We start from the raw sequence: 21,457 nt of genomic DNA, 5'->3' as shown, positions 1-21,457 counted from the left end.
AATTGACATTCTAAATTAATGATGGATTCTTAAAAATGGTTGCACAGCTTTCTTTCTGTTTCTGAGTGGATCTTGATGTCATGATAAAACTTCTGTTTCCTCCATCTTGGTTTCAACCCATCTTCTCTCTTCATGGTGAAAACCTACAGTATGTCCTCACATGATGGTGGTATCAAGATGTGCTGCTCCTTCCTCCCGCCTATCGCCTTGTCTCTCACTGCTGCATATTTATCCAGATAATACTCCTTGGATCAGCTCTCTTAATATATATTTCTATTCCAAATTAGGTCCTGCAGCTTCAAACTGATATGATCTCATAAACAGCACACGTATTCTATACATAGAATACCAAATACAGTATGGACTGGAAGTTTCTCAGAGCTTTCGTCATACCCACAATAAACAGGGCACTGGTAGTTAACTCCTTCATTGCTGCTAAGGTAATGAAGCTGTTTTAATATTAATTTTAATACTAGTGTAGATGAGCAGGTGGTCTCCGCAGCAGAACTGCGTTGATTTCAGGTCCGGGGACCCCCTGCTTTCCGAGATACCAGCAACCCCATAGCGGGGCCTGTATCTCCTATGCATTTATTCCCACAGTCACGTGACGCAACACATTTAAATGCAAAAGAGATACCGGCACCCCATAACGGGTCCTGTATCTCGGGAAGCATGGGGTCCCCAGACCTAAAATCCATGCGGTTCTGCTTTGGAGACCCCCTGCTCCTCTACACTAGTATTAAAATATATATTAAAATCTTGCGATCGCTGGTGAGATATGCGCAGGGAGAGGCGGCTCTCTCCATGCAGCACTATCTGCAGCTGGAACAAATCACCGTATAAACCCTGTTGAGAGAGGTGATCCTCACATCGCCGGCTACTCGCCCGTTTTGGGAATTTTGCTATCACAGGTAATCAAGGCTTTCTGAATACCATGATAGCAATGCTCAGAAAACTGGCGGCGAAAACGGCGCAGCGTTTTTTGCTTTTTTAAGGCTTTTAGCCTTAGACTTTTAACCCCCTTAGACTTTTCAGTCTGAACTTTATTTTATACTATTACTTATTCAAAGTTAATTTTTAACTACCATTATTACATCACAACACATTCAATCATGTGAGTGCGGCATACAGCGCTTTAGATTTAGCTGTTACCTATTCCTAAAAATGAACAGCCATAAAAAGGTAATATTGTGGGTGACACTCGCTGATGCATTGTGATAAAATCCCATAAACGTATTATTGGAGGATTTGTAAGATATAGTGGTTAGGTAAGAGGAAAATGAAGGCAAAACAGGAAACCCATTTCTTATCTCCAGAATTGGAAGACACCACATAATAGACTATTAAAGGTTATTTTTATTGGCGTATACCCAATTTGCTTTAACCCATGTGTTTAATGTTTGTAATCAATGTTGCAGCGTGTATGGGTGTATGGTTTTAATAGCTATTGAACTGAGTATGAGGTTTTATTATTCATGTGCCTAAATTAAAAAAACACTACAAATTATGCATTTTTTCCTTAATATTTCGAGTTTAATAAAAAAAACATTTTTATGATGACTGTTCTATTTAACAAAGTTCAGGGTTTTTTTTGTTAATTGTGTTACAACAGTGTGCAATGTATACAGACTTTCTGTACTTGGAAACTGACCATGTTAATATCTTAAAGCAGCAATATCACATACCCCCTCACACCCCCCCCCCCACCCCCCCCCCCCCCCCACCCCCTTTTTTGTCTTATTTTTTTCTTATTTGTATGTGTAAAGCATGTGGCATTGTATTATTCTACATTCTTACTTAAGCTAAGCAATCATTTGCTGCTCCCGTTATAAATCTGAAAAAATCCTGATTGTGTGCCGCCTGTCAGTTTCAATCAATCCTTCAGTCAGTGTACCTCAGCAGCTACAATGTATCCTGATATTAATAAGGTAACATCTATTGTTACAGTTTATACCTCAAACTGCTGGGAACATTGGCAACAAAATATCACAAATAGGAAAGTGTTGCACATATCTGGCACTGCTGGGGAGGTGGGCTAAAGCCTGCTATAGAAATCAAAGGATGCTTTAAAACGCATAAAAAAATGGCTTTCAGTTGAATTAAAAGGATTTTAAAAAAATAAACAGTCACTATTATTTAATACTACAGTACTGATTTTAATTAAAAAAAACATATACTGTAAGACTTCACGTTTTCCTGCTTTAAGATCTTTATTTAAATAGACTTCACTAAACTTTAGAAAGTCCTGCACATATAATAGATTATTCTGCATATCCCTCAGTTACATTATCATTGGGTTCAATCTCTTAACGACGTGCAGTATTAGTGTACACAGGGCTCCTTCATTTCGCCTTTATTGTTTACTTTTTTTGTCATTTGTTTTTTCTATTTTACAATCTGTGTAAACAAAATGTATTAATAGAGAAATACAACAACATGTAATGCATGCAATGAAAATAAAAACAATTAATAAAGAGGAAAAATTAATTCACAAGTTGGTGAGAAGGTCCAATGACCAAACCTATAAAAGTGAATTTTAAAATCTGGCAGTTCCTTTTTCCCTGCACCCCCCTGCCGGCGGTCACCTCACCCCCGCGCCCCCCTCACCCCCACTTACCTCGGCTCCGGCGTCATGACGTCACGTTGCCATAGCAATGTGACGTCACATGACCTTGCGGCGTCATTTGATGCCACGTTGCCATGGCGACGCGTGTGGAGCCAAGGTAAGTACGTTTCCAGAGGTCCTGCAGCTCCCCCGGCACTTAATTTAAGTGCTTCCGGAAGCACGCGGGGCCTCTGTAAACCGCGCGCCCCCCCGCAGGCAGTCTTGCGCCCCCCAGTTTGCGCACCGCTGCATTATATAATGCAAATTTACTCTATACATAATATTAGCTCAGTGGAACTTGCAATATATGAATGTGCATTGACCTTTAAGTTTTTAAAAGCCTTAGTTAACTTAGAACCGTTCCATACTTCAGTTTCTCAGATGCCCTACATGAGTCATGAATATATACTTTTAAAATGCAGCTTTCCTAGTGGAACCTTGTAATTATCCAAAGTAATTTACCGTTTCTGACACACACAACTAGTGATTAACGTCAACTTGTTCTTGCATTTTTTTTTTTTAAAACAGCAGATTCAAGCTTTTGGAGTCAAAATTAGAATCGACGCTGAAGAAGTCTCTTGAAATAAAAGAGGAAAAAATTGCTGCCCTGGAAGCTCGATTAGAAGAATCAACGAATTTCAACCAGCAACTTCGACAGGAGCTGAAAACTGTAAGCAAACTTACATGAGAAGGAGTGGCTCAGTGAGTAAAGACACTGGCTCCGTAAACAATGACACTGAGTTTGAATCAGGGGAACCTTGGTTCAAATACTGCTGTGAGCTCCTTGTGACCTTGGGCAAGTCATTTTATCTCCCTGTGCTTCAGGCACCAAAATCATAGATTGTAATCTCATTGTGCACTGTACTGTAATTGTGAAGCGCTTTGTATACCATTGCGAGAACAGCACTATATGAAATAAGGTTGTTATTATTAAACTTACCGTATTTGATAACTTGCATAGGCCCACATTTTCCTTGTCTGAAAGATGTAGGGCACAGTTCTCAATCAGTCTATACATAACCATCTATCCAGTAAACAGAGTTATTGTTTCTAATTTTTGTATGGCAAGATATTAAGGATCGCATGACATGTTCTGTTCGTTACTCATGTTCTGAAGGTTCACTGTGTCTCAATCACTCAATGAGGATTGTTAAGGGGGATTGTTAATTAAACTGTGATGGTGCCTATCTGACTTCAATGGGAGTTTCCGTGTGATGGTGGCTAGAGTGACATTGTTGCAGTTTAATGGATAACTCCCAATGACTCTAGTCTGAAGCAGCACTTTTTTTTTTTTTTACCCTTTTGTCCTTAGGTTAAAAAAAATTATGAAGCGCTTAAGCAGAGGCAAGAAGAGGAAAGGTTGGTGCAGAGCTCTCCTCCAAGGCCGGGAGAAGAAAATGTGTCTGTGCATAAATGGCAGAGAGAGACTCAGGAAACTACAAGAGAGCTGCTGAAGATCAAGGATCGCTTGATAGAAATCGAGAGAAACGTGAGCAGTATTTATGTTGACTTTGTAAAGAAGGTGGATGCTTTAAAGGGCTATACAGTACCTCTTGGGGGTATTTTTTCTTTGACACATTTTTTTACTGTGTTTGGAGTAGAGGGAACCGCATTGATTTAAGCTCCCAAGATGGATACCTCGGCAGACTGGCACAGAACATGGCAGTTTAAAGGTCCCACGGGCCAACAGGAAGCTGCAACGTCATCCCTTGCGGCCTCCTATTGGTCCACGTGATGTGGGGCCTTTAAACTTGCAGGAGATACCAACATGAGCTTCTCAGGTAAGTATCTTGGGAAGCAGGGGGTCCCCGGATCTGAAATGAATGTGGTTCAGCTCCGTAGACCCCCAACCTAAAACGTGGGAGGGGGGTAATCTTTTGTATGGTGCAGTGGTGGTGTAAGTAGGCCTGGCAACTACACTCAGTGTTTGAAGCTATTTTACCATAAGATTAGTAAATGAGATTGCATGAGTCTAAACCAGGGGAACGCAAACTTTTGCAGCTGCGCCCCCTTGTCTTCCCTGCCTGTAGGCTCGCGCCCCCCCTCCCTACCTTAGACCTGCGTCAAATGACGCCGCGGGGTCGTGTGACGTCACTTGACGTGTGTGACGTCACATGGCGACGCGTCGTAGTGCCTGAACCTCGGTAAGTACAACGTTGCAGATGCCTCACACGATCCCCCGGCATTTAATTTAAATGCCTTGGGGAAGAGCGCATGGCCTCTGCAACTGCCCGCCCCCCCCCCTCCCCCCAAATCTCCCGCCCCCCAGATTTTACACCGCTGGTCTAAACAATAATGTCATCTGTTTGTAAAATGTAAGTGTATAAAACTTGCATTTAAAATATATTCGGAGACTCTTTAATTGTGGAAGTGAAACTTAAGATAAACACTGACAGTGTAGGATCGTTATTTGGAATTAACATTGTTGTTGTAGAAAGCTTTATCGTTTTTTCTTCCAATAGTGTGACTTTTTAAACTGAGAAATATGGAAGTTAATGATGGGAATAGATTGAAGGATGTTAAAAAGACTTGAGAAATAAGAAGAAATATTGGTAATAATACATTTTGCACGCTTGGACACTGCGTCAATAAAAGAGGAGAGTTAAGAGCTTCTTTATATTCTGCATTCTGCTGCTTCTTGGTAATCTTGGGACATACCAGAGCAAATAAATATATATTTGAATGTAATTATGGTGTTGGAGAGAATAGTTTAAATCAGGATGCTTGAATCCCTCTAGATTTCAGGTAAATACCAGACCACAAAGCAATCTATTGCATCTTAGCAACCAATCAGATACCCATATTAAATCATCAGAATGGTCCAAAAAGGATAGGAAACCAGTTGTTACTAATAATCCTATTGACAATGAACCATTGTTGACAGATACATTGTTCCCTAATGGCTAATTAATGTCAACAAAATGTTCATCAGTCAAAGTTAGTATTGGCAACCATGACATGCAGCTGCATAAACCTCATAAGGACAATGGCAACCCCAGACATTTTAGGGTCATTAATATATTATAATAGCCGTTATTGACTGAGCTGCAAGAGAACCTGGGAAATACCCTGTGGGCTCACTGCCCTGGTGCCCCCTTCCCCCCCCCCCTTTCCTCTGGCAGACATAACATGACAGGGCCACTCATGAGGGTTTTCCAGGCCTCCTTCGTTAGTCTCACAGCCTCCCTTTTCCCCACCGCCCTCACCTTCTGCAGAAGCCCCAGCCGCCAACCGCAGGTCCTCTTTCCCCCCCCCCCCCTCTTCCCTTTCTCCTTGCTCAACAACCATGCTGCGCCCCCTAAGCCCCCGCTCGACAACTGGAGGGGGAGGGTTAGGGGCGTCATTCAGTCAGTCCCCAGTGGGCCCCAACATGCCTCAGTCCGACACTAATTATTGATGATTAATGGCGGTTCAGATTAATAACCAGAGATAATGTCTATCACATTGTTGTGTATGGGGCCCTATGCAAGTGCAGGCTAGTGCTTCTCTGCAGTATGATACATTTAAAAAGCACATACTTGTGGTTCAGCCAACAAATATATAAACTGATTTTGAATGGTAGTAGAGCATCATATCTATAACATCATGTGAAAAAAACACACTAAAATATCTGAACTTGATGCAGAGTACAACGGTCACTCTTCCTGCAGTTATCGATGTATACCAGTGACAATAATGTATATTGGTGTTTTTGCAAAACCGTATCTTCTGATTTATAACATTTAATAATGCAAATACATTTTTCACAATGTTATCCATCTTCTAACATTTTCCATTTTCCAGTATTCAGTGTTCTATTTGTTTTGTTGCGGGTGTTTACATTTTATCAACAAATTTGTGTTTATCAGTGTAAACAATGGGGAGAAAATTGACCTACATTTGAATTTGATGTTCAGAGGTGTGTTTTTTTTTTTTGTTTGTTTTTAATGGTCTCCTTTGTCTCCTATCTGTGCCTGCACAGCTACAAGAGGTGGAACTCAATGGGAAATTAAGTATAATTTGGAGGGGAGGTTATTGGTTTTAAATGCAATATGCGCAGTCTGTGTATTCTGGTGTCTTTTAAGTTCAAACCTAAAACTGGACTATACATATATACATATATACATACATACATACCCCATAGTGTTTTTAATGTCTCTTCCCCTGACCACTAGATTAGAAAAATCAATAAACAAGAACCCTCAATGCCTGTTTTATCTGCATGTAGAAAGTACTGTGTACTGTACATATGACTTTTTGTTTTGTACCTGTTTGAACCCTCTGACTAAACAATACAAATAATGAGTTCATACCCCAATGGGAAGTGCTAACCCATGGTATGTCTTTCCAAAGAATGCTACTCTGCAGGCAGAAAAGCAGGCACTGAAAACCCAACTAAAGCAGCTGGAAACTCAAAATGACAATTTACAAGCGCAAATGTTGGCTCTTCAGAAGCAAACCATTTCACTGCAAGAACAAAATACAGCCTTACAGACTCAAAATGCCAAACTTCAGGTAATCTGTTCTGGTGTGAAAATGTCATTGATTATATTTGTTTTAATGCATAAGTGGCCTGGAGCATATTTCAGAGGACTTAAAGGTGCATGTACTATTGGATCAACATTGAGATAAAGGGAAACAAAATTGAGAATTACATTTTGGCATTTAAAGCATTGCATGGGTATTATGACGTTTAGATTTTAAAACGTATGACGCAAGCCTTACTCGAGTAATTTTCATGGCACACAGTGTTGCAGTTGGGGAATTTCACACTTTTTTGAAAGTCTCTTGTAGTCCATTTTCTTCTTTGTTGACTGGAAGAGCAAGCAGAGCATTACTAGCAGGATAGCAGGGAAGGATGTGAAGTAGAGACACAAGTTAAGAGGGTTCACATTGTATGTGTGACTCAGAAGTTCATTTACACTGAGCATTTTCAGTCATTTATACAAATCTGAAACATATGGGAATAGGCAGTAAGGACGAATGTTGACCTCTGCTAAGAGAAAATACACCTTTAAAGTACAGATGAGGAAACGAGTAGGCTTGAAATGAGGTGCAACATGGAAGTATTTTGTTGTATCATATTCATCCTGTCAGTAGCTAAAACAGCATAGATATAGATATATAGATTTATTATAGATCTATAATCTATATATATATATATATATATAGATTATAGATATATAGAGCTATCTGATTCATGCCTTTGTCTAGAGATAAGAGGTTCTGGTTTTACAGTCTGTTTTTGTTTTGTTTAATTTGGTGGTAAGGAAACTTAATCTGATTTTGTATTCTCTTGGTTTCAATCATTTCTAAGTCGTCGACGATTCAAAATCGTAATCAACTGTGACTGTGTTTATTTGCAGGTTGAAAACTCTACAGTTAATTCCCAAAGCACATCACTTATGAACCAAAATTCACAGCTTCTAATCCAGCAGTCTGTCTTGGAAAATGAAAACGAATCTCTTATCAGGGAACGAGAGGAGCTGAAATCGATTTATGATTTGTTGGTTAAAGATCATGAGAAATTAGCACAAGTTCACGAGCGTCAAGCTGCTGAATATGAATCGCTCATCTCCAAGCATGGCAGTCTGAAGTCTGCACATAAAAACCTGGAGGTCGAACACAAGGACCTTGAAGACAGGTACCTGTCTGTGTTAGCGTGGATATCTGTTGTATAATGTTTACAGCTGGTTATACTGGGGATCGTCCTGTGCACGTACTGGACAACCAATTAATCAAGAGTAGCAAGTTATCTGCTGAGAGGAATAACTAGTAATATAAGTAGTGTTATTTGGGGGGTTATCCAATGTATATTTAAAAAAAATCCCACCTGCTCCCAAGAATTAGGGTTCACAAAATACTTTCCCTCAGCTCTTCCAAAGAATGCAATCTCATTTCTGAAAAATCAAAAGTGGCATGTAATATTGCTAAATATTTCCGATAGAAACCTATATATATATATATATATATATATATATATATATATATATATATATATATATATATATATATATATATATATATTTATATATATTTATATATATATATATATATATATCACAATGAATAGAAGAATTTACCATTTGCGCTTAATTTCTCCATAACATTATTATACCAGTATACAAGAACCTATGTCGGTGCTTAGATCTTATTGTGAATAAATATAATAAATAGTGACAGTGAATATCTCTAAATATGAGTAATATACTCGAAGGAAAAAAATATTTAGTACAAGTGTAAAAAATATATAAAGTGAAAAAGTTAATAATGAAATCAGTCCATACAATTTCAGTGCAGTAGTCCAAAGAGATCTGTGTGGATTAATCCAGGTGACTTGGAGTCTAGGGCAGCTTCTCGGGTGGTTTGATTATTATACCAATGGTAACGTTCTTCCAGAATTCTGGAAGCATTTCTGAGTATTTTATGTTTGAATACTAGTTTGTTTTGTAGGACTTTATTTGAATCTATATTTATCGTGTTCAAGAAGGTTCCATTCTGTAATTACCGTATACCAAAACAAATATCTAAATATTTGTATTGTGATAGATCATCTTCTTCAGCCCTTATTGATCCACTGCGGGATGAAGGCCTATCCAATGATCTTCCATGTATTGCAGTTGCAAGCCTCTCTTCTCCACCTTGCTCCATCAATTTTTCAAATGTTATCTTCCCATCCTACTTTTTGTCGTCGCCTTTGTTTTTTTTAATCTGTCTTGGAATCCAGTCGAGTACTATCTTGGTCCAACAATGGTAATTTCTTGTGATACGTCCGACCCACCGCCATTTGAATTTCTTAACCCATGTGATTATGTCACAGACTTTTGTTTGGTTTCGAATCCATTCATTATGTTTCCTCTTTGGGTTATACCCAGCATGCATCTCTCCATACTTCTTTGCGTTGTCTGAAGCTTCTGAATTATCTTTGCATTTAGGGTCCAAGTTTCACATCCATAAGGGAGCACGGGCAGAATACACTGGACAAAAACTTTGTTCTTGAGGCACAGTGGAAGGTTCCCTTGAAATAGTGTGTTATTTCTTCCAATTGTGCTCCATTCAAGCTTCATTCTCTTATTTACTTCATTCAAATGTTCCCATCCATTGTTCTTTGCCAGCCATGGTTGACCTTGTCTTCGACTTCTTCTAGTTATACTCCATTTATTTCAATCTTTGCACATATGTTGAACATCACTTTGGTCTTTTTGATATTCATACGGAGGCTCATATTCTTAATTTCTTCAGCGAGTTCTCCCAATTTGTTGCTGGAGGTCTTCTGGACTTGAGGCAAAAATAAGTCGTCTGCAAATCGTAGGTGACTCAAATATTCACCGTTGATTTTGATTTCCTTATTCCCAATCTAATGTCTTGAACAATTCTTCAGGTGTTACTGTGAAAAGCTGTGGTGACATGGTGTCTCCCTGTCACACTCCCTAAGGCTGAGCTTATACTGTGTGCGATGTCACCTGTGCGTGCCCACGCACCAAGCACAAATTGCAGGATCCTTTAGAGGCCGCTCCTATTATGTGTGTGCATGCGTGCACACGACGGAGCGTGATGGCGCGATCACGTTTTGAAAAGGCAAAAAAATTGTCTTTTCAAGCGGCGGCCACCACATCACGTGAGCAGGTCAGCCAATCATGGCGAATCAGCTCCGTGACATCATAGCCACGCCTTCGCCACGCATCCCCCATCACCTGAAACACTATGAGCAGAGATCGCTTGTGCTACAGCCGTGCGGCACGGTAAGCGCTCACACTCCCGCAAGCAAGCGGAGTCTATGAGCTCTGCCTTATGATCCTTATCTTGCTTCTATCTTTGTGTAATCTAATGGTTGATGTGGCATTCTCATAAATGTTGTGTATAATAATGTATGCTTCAGGCATAACTGAGATCTGGGTCAGCATTCTGCTAGGCATCACAGGCTCCTGATTGAGCAGTCCAGGTGATTTGTAGGAGTAAACACCCAAGAGTTTAACATTATTTTAACCCTTACTCGTCTGACCTCACTCACCAGGTGCTTACTATTGGGATTTACCGTTTCATTAACCACCCTCCATACCAATTAGTCTGGCAACTTAGAGTGCTGTTAGGCAGCTCTGCTTTTTAATATTGTGTATATTTATCCATATTTGTTACATTATGTATTGTCAAGTTTTATATCAACCATTTATCTTTTGTTATTACTGTTACACTATGTTAGAATAATTTAACGTGGTCCTTTTTCATAAAGATTTCAATACTTCAGAAGATTGTTGTTCAGCAGACAAAGTTATAGTTTATTCTTAGTGTCACTTGTAGATGGAAATTCAATCAATGATGATGATACTGTAAAACAGGGGGGCGCAAACTTTTTTCCCTGCGCCCCCCTGCCGGCTGTCCCCTCACTCCCGCGCCCCCCTCCCAACCCCAACTTACCCGCGCTCCAGCGTAATGACGTCACGTTGCCATAGCAACGTGACGTCACATGACCTCGCAGCGTCATTTTGACGCCGCGTTGCCATGGCGACACAGGGAGGAAGCCGCCGGAGCTACGGTAAGTTAGGTTTACAGAGGCCCTGCAGCTCCCCCGGCACTTAATTCAAGTGCCTTCGGGAAGCGCGCGGGGCCTCTGTAAACCCCGCGCCCCCCGTCGGCAGTGTCGCGCCCCCCCTGGGGGTCGCGCCCCACAGTTTGCGCACCGCTGCTGTAACGAGCTCTTTCTCTCAGATGGTAATCATAGAACAAAGGGAGAGAGAAAAACCTTTGTCTCTCACATTGCAGCTTAGGCTGAGTCCATGCTGCCGCAGACCGTGCTGAGACGTCCCCGCGCGGCACCATCAAATGCCTTAAGGCATTGATTGTGCCCGTAGACCTCGCGAACGATAGCAGGGCCGCGCGAGAAATCAGTTGAAACGGATTTCTCGGCGCGACGGGCAGGTCACGTGAGCGGTTCGCCCAATGAGGGCGAACCAGCTCTGTGACACCCCTAGACACGCCCCTCACAGCTCATCTAGCATGTCAAAAAAAATGCATCCGCTTCGCGTGGGTGATGTCACGCAGGTGCACGCCTCCGCTCGGGCGCAAGCTGTATGGAGCCAGCCTCAGATGTTTCTTGCAGAGTGAGTTCTTGGAAAGAGAAAGCTGGTCAGGATACAACTGTATTTATTGGTCACAACTCCACCCCCTTTTTCCTCATGGGTTTCTGTAACAAAGAACTTTAGCCACTTCATGTTGGACCAGGGCTGCGCAAACTAGGGGGCGTGCGCTAAATTTTTTTGGGTGGGGGCACGGCGGTTAGAGGCCCCGCGCTCTGCTGGGGAGAGCACAAGGCTTCTGTATTACTCACTTACCTTCTCTCCGACGGCTCCGGGCGATGCATTGCCATGGCAACGCGGCATCAAATGCCGGGCGCGGGGGTCATGTATTATACAAATAAGGAAATAGGACTTTGTGACACCTCTTCATCTCTTTAATCGATTTTGGTTCATCAATCAATAGAATTATAAATCTATTATTAATCTATAACTGCAGAAACTATATCCCCATACATATATGGCGAGCTGGGACGTTGCAATGGGTTTTTTTTCTTTCGTTTTTTTAATCTGTGCAGTGGAATAATTTTACATATTTGTGTCTTATCTTTTCAGATACAACCAGTTACTCAAACAGAAGGTACAATTAGAGGAATTGGAAAAAGCACTTAAAGCAGAGCAGGAAAAAATGCTGCAGGAAAACAAAAAGCATGAAATGTTATCCTCGGACTATCAGAGACTTAATGAGGAGAACGATAGGTAATTCATTTAAACACTTCCTTTGCTCTCTTCGACAGGATTTTTTTCAAATCTTTTCTAATTGATAAAATAAAGTTATTACGCGTAAAACTAGTGGCACTTGACAACCAATACTTCTTTTAAACAAAATACTGTATATGGGTATTTTTATGTTTGTGCAAAAGGAGTTAACAAGAACCTGTACAAAGCCGGGTTCCTGCTAAATGAAACAAATGACACTATGAAAGAAGGTGATTACTGCAAAAATACCTGAATATCACAGATTGCACGCAAAAGGGAAAATCTGTTGTATAATTTAAGGAAATACATTATTGCTAAAAAGTGGTGTGTAGAGTAAATTATTCCACGGTTTTGGCTCCATTGTTGAGGACAATCCATACTTCACATGGAACAGGTTTTTTCTGCATCTTTGGTCCAACCTCATTTATAAATCATAATTGGGCATTTTCAGACTGTGTCAGTGAAGCAGACAGAAGGTGATATGTGACAAGAAAGGGGCAGTTTGCCTTAGGAGGGCACATTCTAATCACTACACTAATATGACAAAGGGGTCAGGCAGGGGAGCTGAAATACACCTGTAACCCTGGTCCCCAGCAGCTCCTGGAGACCCCCCTCCCCTGGCGCAGCTCGATCGCGGGTACTGAAAAACCCGACGGCTGCTTCCAAGGGTGGGGGCTGGAGCAGGGAGCAGCGCGGCTTCTCCTGCCTGTGGCCGGTTGCCGTTGCTAAGGCCGCGATCGCGTCTCTAAGGTCCCGGCGGCCGCAGAGCAGGGCGCCGCCATTGCGCTTCAAGTCGCGCATGCGCAGTGATCGCGCGAGGGCAGGAGAGCCCCAGATAGGTCGCGCATGCGCAGATAGGGGTAGGGAGCTAAGGCAGCTCTTAGGAGGTCGCGCGAGAGTAGGGAAGCATAGGGAGAGCTTGAGGTGGCCATTAGGAGTTAGTGTAGGCAGAGGGGAGGACCGCACGCGGCCCCAATGTTATTGTAGGGGCCTCGGGACTACAATTCCCATGAGGCATAGCGAGGCAGGCACCAGGTGCTTGATAGGAGCCAATAGGGCTGTAGGACTGCCCTGGAGGAAAGAGATACATTTCCCGGGCTTTTGCATGAGTCACGTCAGTTGGAGCAGCGGAGCTGAAGGGGAAGGAAGGATGCAGGGAGTGAGTGCAGCTCCTGCATCCAGATAGGTACCCGCACCCTCCAGGTAGGCCCCAACTCCCCACCAGGTTAGTGGGTAACTGATAAGGGACGGCCCTAGATAGGGAGGTCGCCCTTAGTGTGTGTAAGGTGCAGGTTTGGCAGTGCCACAGCGGGTAGTGCTGTGCGCACTGGCAAATAGACACAGTGTGCTAGTAGTGGATTGCTACGGGATCCAGGTGGCTGTGTGTGATTGCAGCTGTCTGTGTGTGTGTCGCTGCATGTGCTGGGCGCAGTGCGTGCAGTGTGTGTGAAGTGTGTGTGGATCCCTGCAGGCTGACAGTGTGAGCTGAGTGTTGGCTGCAGGTGCGTTAGGCTGTTAGGATTAGCAGTTACAGTTGAGACTGGGTAGCTAGGGGAAGGGGGGCAGGTTAATGTTCCACAGGCCCTAGGAGTTTTCCCCAAGCCATCCCAGGTTGCGGTTCCTCAGGGACAGGCCCTAGGTTAGGGTTGCTGTCACTCTAGAAGTAGTTAGGCAGAAAGCTGATAACGGCGGTTGCTGTTCCCATTCGGTTGGTGTTGCCGTGATCGGTTGCAGTTCCCGTGGAGCGGTGGGACCCTCGTTGGGGTCCACCGGCAGAGTACCTGGAAAGGATCAGACGGACGTCTGACCCTTTGAGAAGAGTGTTGCAGGCCCGAGCATCGGAGTGCTCGGAAGGTATCAATATTATATGTGCACCAACAGGCCTAGAGGTTTTAGTGACTGCGCAGTCACCCAGTGACTATCTCTGTAGGAGTACGGGACATTGGGTGGGGTTCTTGGGACACTGGGTGGGATCACCTGGTGTCGGGGAATCGTCCTGCGAGACGTCACCACGGGTAGTGTCTCCTCGTGAGAGGGACACAGGTTATGATGTTATGTAATGGATTATGATATTCTCTATGTTCGTAGTAAAGCCCTTAGTTATATATAATAACTGTGTGTGTAGTTTCTTATTGGGTTCCTATGTAGGGTCATTCTACACTTCCCTAGAATCCTACATAGGTGGAGGCGCTGTAAACGAAGATCCGTTCCAGAGGATTCACCCCAGGCTCTCATTAGCGGAGGCTCAGACCTCCTGTGAGCCTGCAGGTATACGCACCACACCGGTAACACCACATGTTCTACTCACCCACACTACAGATGAGATTGGGTGGGGTGGAATACCCGTTACACACCCATAGCTTAATGTGACCAGTCTCGCTTTGAGATAATCCTTTTAAAATGCTTTGGTTATCCGACTAAAAAAATAACAGGCACCAAATACCAAAACTGATTTGATTGGTACCCAAGACAATAAATTAATCAATTACCATGTTACGAGCCATATATATTTTGCATGAGTCTAAGTTAATTTGGTTATTTTATACAATTCTCAAATGCTTGTCTGTACAGGCTAGGTGCAGTCCTGCATACTTGCCAACAAAAACTATTTTTCGTATGAATCACACACCTACTTTTAGTGATTTTCCGAAAACAAACAAGTGCTTCACAGCTTCTAATAATGTTCAATCTATGCCGTGAGTATTGACTGATCTGTGCTGTGCTGATTGGAGAGTTTCCATCCTTCTTGATGCCCTGCAAAGGTGGGACACAATTAGACGTTCCTTACTGACCATAGTGAGAGCTATCAAGATCGGTCCTGATCTAATGTACATTTTGTTTAGAATATTGAAGCTAGAGAATTAGGTGCAATGATCTTCTCATAGAGAAGGTTGAAAGCATGCACTTATTATTATTATTATTATTATTATTATTATTATTATATGCCTCTTGTGAATTCTATGAATGGGAAGATGCCTGCTACAAGTTGGAGAAATAGGGGAAGGGAAAAGACCGTTTTAGGATCCAGGGTTAGGGAAGGTGTAACAGAGCTTGATGAATTTAGTCTGGACATGAGGAGGATTCCCCAGAGCTTGCTTCTGGTCTGTTGGAGAGAAGAATATGTCTCTTATATGCACTTAACTGAACAGATGACTAGGTGGCTATGTATAGGGTGACCAGATTTCCAAAAGTAAAAGCTGGGACACAATAATAAAAATTATTTATAAGAAAAGAGTACATCACTTAAAAATAAATATTATAATGCTATTTGTCTAATAGTGTCCCCAATTATGCTGTATTATTTGTTTATTTCTCAACCCCCCCCCCTCTCCGCATCCCCTCTTGATCCTCTCTCCCTCCCCATTCTTTCTCTGCCACTCAATCTCCCCACTCTTCCCCCCCCCCATTAGCCACATCTCAATCCCTCTCTCCAGCCTCTCTCTCCCCAGTAGCCCCTCTCTCTCCCCCAGCCTCTCTCTCTACCCAGCCTCTCTCTGTCCGTCTACCCAGCCTCTCTCCCTCCCTCTACCCAGCTTCTCTCCCTCCCACTACCCAGCTTCTCTCCCTCCCTCTACCCAGCCTCTCTTTCTCTCTCCCTCTACCCAGCCTCTCTTTCTCTCTCCCTCTACCCAGCCTCTCTTTCTCTCTCCCTCTACCCAGCCTCTCTTTCTCTCTCCCTCTACCCAGCCTCTCTCTCTCCATCTACACAGCCTCTTTCCCTCCATTCTCTCTCCTCTCTCCCTCCCTTCACTTACCCAGCCACTCACACACTTACCCAGCCAGTCACCCACATACACTTGCTTACCCACACACACACCCTTGCTTACGCAAACACCCTTGCTTACCGACACACCCGGCCACTGACGGTTTTCTCGGGGCCCAGGACTAGAGTTTGGTCAGGCACTTATCCCGGCTCTCCCCCCCCTGTCGGCGGCCCTACTAACACACACACACACAACCTTACACACAGGGCCGCCAACAGAAATCTTGGGGCCCAGGACAAATGCAAGGAGCAGCCACACCCATAGCACACCAACCATGACATTTTTTTTTTAGGGCACAACTTTGACTTAAATGGCAGTGTTGCGAGCCCTATTTCACACCTCGTGACCCCCCCCCCTTTTTACACCTCGATAGCCCCCTCTATTTCCCTCCTTTTCCCCATATTTTTCTCTCCCCTCCGTCTCACCTCTCACTCTCTCCCCCTCCATCAATTACCCCACTCTCCCTCAATCCCTACCCCCAGCTTCACATGTATTTCTCTCCCCCACTCCCTCTCCCCCCCTCCCGCCAAGTACACCACTCACTCAATTCCCTCCCCCCTCACATAATTCCCCCCCCCCACAAAATATATACCAAAAAAAATCACCCCCAATGCAAAAAACTTTCCACCCCCAAATACATACCAAAAAATCCGCAACTGAAAAATAAATACAACCCCCCACCTCCCCAAATATAAACACACCCCCCCAAATAGATACAAAAAAAACCGCCTCCCCAATACATGTAAAAAAGACCGCCAATACATATAAAAAAAACAATGCATATATAAAAAGCCCCAATGCATATAAAACCCCTCCGGAAGGCCTGCATCTGATGCAGAGCCGGGGCCTGTCTGCAACTGACAGCCATTATCTATCTCCCCCCTGTTGGCGGCCCTGCTTAGACACCCTTACCATATCAACACAGCACACTGCAGCCAGGGAGAGGAGACGTTGCGTGAGCCATGCAGCGCCACCTAATGGCCCTAGGAGACATTGAGCTGCTCATCTCTGCTCAAATCCGGGACATTACAAAGATGGTCCAGACACTGGGACTGTATCTTAAAAACCGGGACATCTGGGTCACCCTACCTATGTAATCACCTGCCCCATACATTGTCTTGCAACACTGAGGGCAGGCTTAATAAAAATCATCTGTTAAAAGTTGAGCTTATAGTTTGTTCTTTTTAGACTTGATTAAAAAAGGCACTATAGCACACATTGTACATGTCCCTGCTGACCCTAAACCTGTCCCACACATTGTGCGCTGTTAGGAATGACACTTTGCCACTCCTGCTGTAATGCAGGGAATATACCGCGTGTTACAGGAGACTGTTCACAGTTTCTATATATTTTTTGGCTTTTATATGCATAAACATAATTATGTGCTGGAATTGTCTCTTGCACCATGGCATGGATGTAAATCTCTATTTGTATTTTGGTGTTCAAGACACTTAAGCCTAAACATGACAAAAATGCTCTCAGCGGGGGGGTTGGCTTGTTTTATGCTGTGTGGCACCTTTCCTTAATTAAACAAAGTGCTTGCTTGTGCTAGGCTTGTTGGGATTTCATGCCATACTCGTAGGACAAGCAGAGGCCTTTAAAATAAATTGCACACCCCTGGCATCCAATTTAAAGTAGCCCTGTGAGAAAGATCCCTAGTCTTTTTATATTCATGTGAACAGTGCTGCCAGATTAAGTGTTCCCCAGGGGACTGGCATACAGGAGCTCCGTGTCCTGGGGACATCCTTTTCAAATTGTAATTCTCTGTTTTTCCAGGGAAGTCTTAAAGTACAAATCTGCTTAAAGGGGGATATTTTCTTGTTGCCTGAGTTGTTATGGAATTGCTTTTTACAGTAGATACAAAAAAAAAAACGTAATGATCAAAAATGTATTACCATACCAGGATTGTTGCTATAAGCATGAATTTGTTAAGATTGTTGTAGAAAATAGTAGGTTAAAAAAAAACAGACATTATGGCTTTCCTGGAAATTGCATTATTAAGGTGTTAAAAAATGTGTTAAATAGGATGACGCACTGAGAAGATTAAAAAAGAAAAGTCTAAAAAGCTGCTTGAAGAAGAGCCCCAGCGGCCAATGTTAATTACACACTAGCGGGGCTTCTTCCTCTACTAGCTTCCCCATGCTTTTATTTTAATGCCTAACAACAGCCGGGAAGTGAAAGTATATTAGAACCCACACTTGCCAACTAGAAGCTCATTTAGCAAGTGCACTCCTGGGCAGTTAAAACTTAACATTTATTTAGCATATTAAAATAGGTTCTACACGCAGAATATTAATAATAGACATACAATGTACTTATACCTATTTTAATATGCTAAATAAATGTTAAGTTTTAACTGCCCAGGAGTGCACTTGCTAAATGAGCTTCTAGTTGGCAAGTGTGGGTACTAATATACTTTCACTTCCCGGCTGTTGTTAGGCATTGTTATTATTAGCTCATCAATTGCACCCGATGCCACACTAGGCGTTCTCGGCACACCCATATCACATTTACATCATTACTTTAGTGAGCTGTATTCATTGTTTTTGTTCTAGTGCTTTTATTTTAAACCTTCAACTCCAAACCTAGAAGATCCAGTCTTTGGTAATTCACAGAACGGTATACTGAAAACAAAATAGTTTGACCATTTCCCTATATTCCTGCACCAAGTATAAAGCCAAAATAAACCATTTTGATCAATGTTGTTTTTATGATTTACCTTGTTTATCTGCTATATATTCATTTACTCATGGGGGGGGGAGGGGGGTGATGTTTCATAGCAAATTGGGAGCAGAATTGACCCACATTTGCTTCACCTTGCGATTAGGGGAGTGACAATAGGAGGATCTGGGGAGCATTTACGTGACACATGGCTTATAATGGGGTGTAGCAAACTCTGCGTCTCTGCGTCACTTTTATATCTTGTATTTGCGCCAGGTCTCAGGTGGCGTAAACGTTTCTGGCCAACAATTTGCATCAGGTGTAAGAAACACTACTACATTTTGACGCAAATACGAGCAGAAAATTGAACAATCCGTCCAAACAAACTTCTACGTGCGCTTTCTGTACATAGTTACATCTCCCCTATGCTGTGTTCCGATCCGGCTATCCATAACAAGACGTTCTGCTCCCCTATGCTGTGTTCCGATCCGGCTATCCATAACAAGACGTTCTGCTCCCCTATGCTGTGTTCCGATCCGGCTATCCATAGCAAGGCGTTCTTCTCCCCTATGCTGTGTTCCGATCCGGCTATCCATAACAAGACGTTCTGCTCCCCTATGCTGTGTTCCGATCCGGCTATCCATAACAAGACGTTCTGCTCCCCTATGCTGTGTTCCGATCCGGCTATCCATAACAAGACGTTCTGCTCCCCCCCCCCCGTATGTTATAGGATGAGTTATGCAAAATCTGTGCAGGAAAATGAACACGTTGTTATGACAGATTTCTAGTTCCTGGAAGGAATCATTTTAAACATACAGTAAAACTATATTAGCCTTCTATTCGGGAGAACTGCATACAAATAAGCAACTTCACTTCAACATACAATACCTACATCAAGAATACAGGCATACCCCGCATTAACGTACGCAATGGGACCGGAGCATGTATGTAAAGCGAAAATGTACTTAAAGTGAAGCACTACCTTTTCCCCACTTATTGATGCATGTACTGTACTGCAATCGAGATATACGTGCATAACTGATGTAAATATGGCATTTGTAACAGGCTCTATAGTCTCTCCGCTTGCGCACAGCTTCGGTACAGGTAGGGAGCCGGTATTGCTGTTCAGGACGTGCTGACAGGCGCATGCGTGAGCTGCTGTTTGCCTATTGGGCGACATGTACTTACTCGCTAGTGTACTTAAAGTGAGTGTCCTTAAAGCGGGGTATGCCTGTATTTGATTTTGGGATATTAAAAAAAAAAAAAAGTAACACTCCGATGCCGTGATACTCATGGGAACCCTGCCTACAATAAACAAGAAGGGGACTGCGCACATTATGATGAGTAGTAAGCTTTGCTGGGCAGGGTCTCCCTTGGCCTTATGTTGTCATTGACGTGCCTGCTCGTATCCTTATTGTTTGTACTTTGTTTTCCCTGTGTTGTAATACTGTATGTTAAAATTCTGTGAACACGGTTGGCACGATATTTACATAAAATGTATACCTGTGCATGCCCTAAAATTGGGGGGAAATGAGTCAAATATAGCAATGTCCCATATTGAAATAATTCACAATGTGATCTATACAGAAGTCATATCTTCACATTCCATGTAGCAAAAGAGAGAATTTTGCACCATTCTACACTTTTTGATGATTCTAATGTATTGAGATGAGCAGTGTTTGTAGTAGGCTCAGATTTGTTTTCAGATTAAACTCTGGCTGTAATAGAGAACAGTTTCCTCGCCGACATCTTTGTTTTTCTTCCTAACCCCTTCCAGACTTAACCACACGTACAGACAGCTCTTGCGGGAGAATGACAGTCTACAAAGTGACCATAAGAACTTGAAAAGTTTACTAAATAGTGGCAAGTTGGAGCAGACCAGATTAGAAGCCGAATTCTGCAAACTAAAGGAACAGTATCAACATCTGGACATCACATCCACCAAACTGAACAATCAGTGTGAGGTGAGACGCGGTTTATGGCCTTCTGCTTAGTTCTGTCTGACCTTCTATAAGTGGTGCGTCCTTGTTGTTGCTTAAAACAATATCGACCCTTACAACAACAAAAATAATAATGTCCATTTCAACATCACGCAGCAGCCTTTCCTTTATGGTGGTTAAACCACTCCAATATTCAGCAGTATATCCTTTCATTCCCATGAAGAATTGTGTACAGCTGTTGTGGTAAGCACATGTACATCTGTGTTTGAGGCAGCATATCTAGCGATCTCAGTGTTGTATATTGCATACACAGAGAGAACCCTGCTACTACACAGTACGTGTACAATATATACGTGTGCCATATATTAATATTTATTAAACACATGCATTCTCAGCCGCTCGCTCCTCCCTGTTCTTTGTATTTTTTTGCACAATAATAGCCTGTAGTAAAAACTATTTGGGAGATACAGTATTTCCTTTTTATTTCCCTTGTGCTTTCTCCACTGCTCTAACTAACTGATAGACCGTGAAATAAGGAGACTAATAGTTACATTTTCCAGTACAATTTAACGACGCTCTTTGCAATTATTACTTAATCTATGCGTCAAAGTATGAATATGGCCTTTTTACTATTAAACTGACACTAAAATACATACATTTATCATCTTTTAACAGCCTTTATACAAGCTCCCGCATATAAATGTGTGCGTTTCTCCAAGTAAAAGTCTATCAGTTACC

General features: G+C 42.6%; 1 protein-coding gene across 8 annotated transcripts in view; it reads left to right on the top strand.

Annotated features, from left to right (window-relative positions):
• Positions 1-21,457, top strand: part of CCDC88A (coiled-coil domain containing 88A) — a 185,390-nt gene that overhangs the window by 131,941 nt on the left and 31,992 nt on the right. For 6 of the 8 annotated variants that reach the window (XM_075595983.1, XM_075595982.1, XM_075595980.1 and 3 more), the window contains exons 17-22: positions 3,134-3,275; positions 3,918-4,094; positions 6,938-7,099; positions 7,951-8,228; positions 12,211-12,354; positions 20,557-20,743. In XM_075595983.1, coding sequence (XP_075452098.1) covers positions 3,134-3,275; positions 3,918-4,094; positions 6,938-7,099; positions 7,951-8,228; positions 12,211-12,354; positions 20,557-20,743 — 1,090 coding nt within the window. The remainder of the gene's footprint in view (positions 1-3,133; positions 3,276-3,917; positions 4,095-6,937; positions 7,100-7,950; positions 8,229-12,210; positions 12,355-20,556; positions 20,744-21,457) is intronic. The other 2 variants (XM_075595981.1, XM_075595977.1) reach the window with 1 other exon arrangement.

The sequence above is a fragment of the Ascaphus truei genome, chromosome 4 (assembly GCF_040206685.1).
Source record: "Ascaphus truei isolate aAscTru1 chromosome 4, aAscTru1.hap1, whole genome shotgun sequence".
NCBI classification, from domain to species: Eukaryota; Metazoa; Chordata; class Amphibia; order Anura; family Ascaphidae; genus Ascaphus; species Ascaphus truei.
This window is presented reverse-complemented; position numbering and strand designations above follow the sequence as displayed.